Source organism: Octodon degus, unplaced genomic scaffold, assembly GCF_000260255.1.
Source record: "Octodon degus isolate 3935 unplaced genomic scaffold, OctDeg1.0 scaffold00089, whole genome shotgun sequence".
In the NCBI taxonomy this organism is placed as follows: domain Eukaryota; kingdom Metazoa; phylum Chordata; class Mammalia; order Rodentia; family Octodontidae; genus Octodon; species Octodon degus.
In genome coordinates, this window is record NW_004524665.1 from 9594608 (window position 1) to 9598865 (window position 4258).

The 4258-nt window shown below is 59.9% G+C and overlaps 1 protein-coding gene across 1 annotated transcript; it reads right to left on the reverse strand.

Moving 5' to 3' along the window:
• Positions 1-1639: 1639 nt before the first annotated feature.
• Positions 1640-3046, reverse strand: Otos (otospiralin). Its single transcript, XM_023722258.1, has 4 exons — positions 2887-3046; positions 2657-2744; positions 2509-2532; positions 1640-2000 (listed from the first exon to the last, which is right to left on the reverse strand). The coding sequence occupies exons 2-4, from the start codon at positions 2712-2714 to the stop codon at positions 1816-1818; spliced, it is 267 nt and encodes an 88-aa protein (XP_023578026.1). The 5' UTR covers positions 2715-2744; positions 2887-3046; the 3' UTR covers positions 1640-1815.
• Between the last annotated feature and the right edge of the window lie 1212 nt (positions 3047-4258).

Sequence of the window (4258 nt, forward strand, 5' to 3'; positions counted from 1 at the left end):
GGGGGGGGGGATGCTGGCGCGCCCAGGCTCTCGGAGCGCTGCTCACGAAGGCCGAAGGGTGCGAACGGCGCGAGCGTCGGGGGAGGGTGGGCGCACGGGGTCGTGCGCGCTGTGCCACGCTGTGAAGGGCGCCTGACGGGGCAGGGTCGTGATCAGTGGAGTAAGCCAGCCCCAAGGCCAGCCCTGTGTCATCCGGAGCAGGTGTGAAGAGACAGCCACAGAGCGGCCTGTCGGGACGCGAGGGGTGATGGCTTTAGCCCCTCCTGTTGTCAGGGCCTCGGTCCGCAGGGCTCTGCAGATGGGGGGCAGCACACAGCACTGTACGCTTGCTGCTGCCTAAGAGGAGGTTTTTAGGTTGCACCGTTTCCCAGTACTTTTTTAGAGAAATGTGAAGAAGGAGGGGGAAGGTGGTATGAAAGCCCCTGCTTAGGCAGGGACCAGGGGTTCAATCCCGTGCCCGCCCCTCTCCCGCTCCCAGCGCGTGCTGAGACAGCGATTGAGACCGGACATGGCGGCGCCGCGCCTGTAATCCCAGTGCTTGAGAGGCTGAAAACAGGAGAATTACTAGTCCAATCTGCATAGTGAGACCCTGTACTAAATACATTTAAAACAAAAACAAAAAACAAAGAAGGGGAAGGAGAGATAAAGAAGATGGTGAAAAAGGGAAGGAGGAAGAGTGGAGGGGAGGGCTGGAGCCCAGACTGTCACCTGGCCCTAAGCCAGGGACACCTACCTGTCCATGTAGGCCTGGTGTTAGTCCAGCGCCCTTACAGGAGACCAGATCCCCTCCACCACCCCATGTGATGTCGTGCACCCCTTGCTGCCTTTGGTGAGGACCCTGAGGCTGGTATATCCGGCCCACCCTCCCAGCCACGTTGCCAAGTCACTGAGTCACTGTCCACCCTACCCCACCCTGCCGTCTTCCTCCTCTGAGGCCAGAGCTCTCGAGACGGAGCCCAGTTTGCCCCACCACAAGGCCTCGTTGAGGTGGTCCGAATCGATCTCCCTGGCCCTGCTTTACCAGGGTCCTTGGGCCACGTTTTCTGTAACAGCTTCAAGAAGGAGGTGCCTGGGCCCTGGAAGGGAAGAGTGGAATGAGGGCTAGGGCTGCTCCAGATGGGCAGGGCCAGACCAGCCTGGGTGGGTGTTGGGGGCAAAGGGAGAAGGGGGACTCAGGGCCAGGGACACGCCACATCCATGCCTGTCATCAGGCACCAGGAGGTCAGACCCAGGCGCCGATGGGCCGGTGGCCAAGAAGAGCTGCCCATTCAGTAGGTTTCTTCCCAGCAGCAGGTGTGGGAGAGGGTCACTAGACCCCTCGGCTTGCACGCCTTGTGGGGTGTTAGCTCACCACCTGCACACAGCCTCCCCACCACATTCCTGCAGCACTGCCAGGTGACAACCCGGGCCTTGCCATCCTCACTCCCTACTCCTCCCAGAGGTGCACCTGGAAGGTGCTCCATGGAGTATGGGCACCTTCCCCAGAGGTGATCACTGTCCACTTCTGTGGCCCTGGGCCAGGCCCTCTGGACTGGAACTGCCTCCCCCAGCCAGCTTGTGGCCTTAGCTAGTCAACCTCAGTTTCCTCACTGAGGAACCACAGCCCCCCCAGGGTCATCACAAGAACAGTATGAAAGGCGTGTGGATGCCCCATGGGCTGAAACTGCACACATTTATTGGAGTGAAGTAGTAGGGGGCAGCTGTTTTTGAAAGAAACACACAGGTCTGCTGGGGTTCACTGGGCACAAGGCCAGCCCTCTACAGGTGGGTGGCCCTGGCAATTCCAGACCTGCCCTGAGGCGCAGCCAGTGCCACTCAGTCCTCCTGGTAGGGGACATGGAAGCCGAGGGTGCTCCCCAGGGGAAAGTGTGCAAAGAAGGTGCGGGCCAGGTCCTCCACCTGAGGGTAGGCACCCTGCGTCTGCAGGTACTGCACGTAGTTCCAGAAGTCAGAGGTGGAGAAGGGCCAGTAGGGCATGGCAGGCAGCTCGGCATAGGGGTCTGAAAGACATAGGATGCTGCCTCAGGGGCTGTCCTCACTGTCCTGCTGGGGCTCACCCTCCACAGACTGGGCACAGGTGCATAGCCACCACAGTGTCTATGGTGATGTCACCTTCCTGGCTCAGAGCAGGAGCATCCCAGGAGCGAGAGGCAGCCTGCTGAGAAAGGGAGGGCAGAAAGCATGGGAAGGGGAGAGAGGAAGGTGAGCCTGGCCTTGCTGGAGCAGATGCTACACAAGACGCAGTCCTGTAAGGGAGCAGAGCTCAGGCAGTGTCCTGGTGGGCTTTCCGAGGACAGACCTGGGAATGCTGGACTGAGTTAAGACTCCAGGAATAGCCTGAGACTGAGCCTGGCTGTGGGTGAGGATGTCGGGGATGTCCCTGCCCCTTGATTCCCAGCAGGCACTGCTCAGCCAAGAGCCAGGCCCACCTCCGGGCAACCTCTGCCCCCACCCCTGCCTGGAAGCCCAGTCATTTATAAATAAAAGGGCAGACAGGAGAACTCTTACCATACTCCTGCACTGGCTTGGCCCCTGCAAGAAAAGAGGAGTGCTGTCACCTGGGGCCACACTGGAAGGCCCCCAGACCCTGCTCTGCAGCAGTAAAGGCCAGTGCCACAGGGGCTAGCAGGGCTTTGGCCACACAGTGGCCCCTCACCTGTGAGCAGGCCCAGCAGGAGGCACAGGGCCAGCCCTGGCACCATACAGGACTGCATCTTCCTTGGGCGCAGCACCTTTAGGTCCACCTGCAGCAGAGACCCAGAACTGGCACCACCCAACCTGGCTAGCCTCTTCTGCCTGCCCCGGAAGGTGAACCTCGAAGAGGCAGTGTGCCAGCGGCTTCCATCTGTATCTGAGGGACACCCATGTCCCCACGGCCATACTCACTTCTGATGCCGTAGGAGATTCACACTCGCTGTGCCGTCCACCCTGGGCACAGGCCTCACTCTCCAGAGTGGCTGCCACAGTCACTCAGCCCAGCCGTGCAGGAGAGGGTGTCTCTGCCAGCACTAGGACTGCTCTTTATAGAAGGCCAGGAAGGAAGTGTCACCCGCCTGAGCCATCAGACTGAATATTTCATGCCCAGCCCAAGCCCTGTGGGCTTCTGCCAACCTGCTGGCCCGCAGAGTCACGGGGTCCACTCTGGGAACCTGATCTGAAGATCCAGTTGAGAGAAAAACATCTCCACACAGGCTACAGGCAAGGTCTGAAAGGACTGAATTCAGGGTCAGTGCTTACAATAAACCCAGTTATTCTCCTCCTGGAGAGAATTCCTGAGCCTGACATTGAGGCTGGAAAGGGACCCAGTAACCCCGAGCTGCCTCAGGTGATGAGCAAGCAGGGCCCCCCAGGGAAGCCACTGCAGCTCCGGTCGGGCTGGGCCCACAGGACACCTGCTGAGCAAAGTCACAGGTGAGAAGCATGGGCTGGGATGGACCCTGGCTGCAGACCAGAGCTCCACGGCTCACATGGCTTCCTGAAGGCTGCCATGGGCCAGGGCATGGTTCCGACCCCAGAGGCACCAGCCCGCAGGCCAGGAGGCCCTGCAAGTGACCCCTGCACCTGTGCGGGCCATGCCAGTACCCACCTGACTCTCCACGCAAGTGTGGCCTCGTGACCATGCCTATCCTTGAGGTTCTGAGTGCCACCAACGGCACTGAGTCCAAGGTGGCTGTCCCTGACATCACTCCTGCTTCAAGGCTCCTCAAGGAAACCAGGAGAAGCCTCACACCGGTGTGCTGTGGATCCCACCTGATGAGCAAGCGAGGACCCCTTCTTTCCCACACAGTGCTCTGGGTTCCACCAAAGACCAGGAAAGATGCTGCCTTCGGTTTGCATTATAAGCCACCCACCGCATGAGACTCGGGGGCTCGCTACCAGAAATCTGACCCCAGTGGTTCCCTTAGGAGTGGCTGCTCTGGGGTCCCCACAACCACCTCAGCCCCATGACTCGCAAGGAGAACACACAGCACAGAGCCCACAGCCACGGTTCACCACAACAGAGATCTGCACCAGCCAGGGGCTGGCCGCCGGAGCCTGGAGGAAGCTGCAGGGCCGGGCAGTGGTTCAGCGGCCACCCAATGGCCACGGGCCCGGAGATGGAACGCACCTGTAGTGTTAGAACGTCTCACAACGCGGCACACTCTGTGTCTTGCAACTGTTTTCCTCACAAGAGGCACCAGCAGTGTTCTTGGGGGTTGGCTTTATTTGCCTTTTTCTGGGTGCATTTATTTTCCAAAGTTACTTCTATGCAAGAAAA

What these genes read in the sequence shown, in the direction of transcription:
- Otos (XM_023722258.1), bottom strand. Translation starts at nt 2,714, where the DNA reads ATGCAGTCCTGTATGGTGCCAGGGCTGGCCCTGTGCCTCCTGCTGGGC. An exon ending in CCTGCTGGGCCTGCTCACAG is followed by an intron (nt 2,533 to 2,656) that starts GTGAGGGGCCAC and finishes CTTTTCTTGCAG; the next exon opens with GGGCCAAGCCAGTGCAGGAG. An exon ending in CAAGCCAGTGCAGGAGTATG is followed by an intron (nt 2,001 to 2,508) that starts GTAAGAGTTCTC and finishes TATGTCTTTCAG; the next exon opens with ACCCCTATGCCGAGCTGCCT.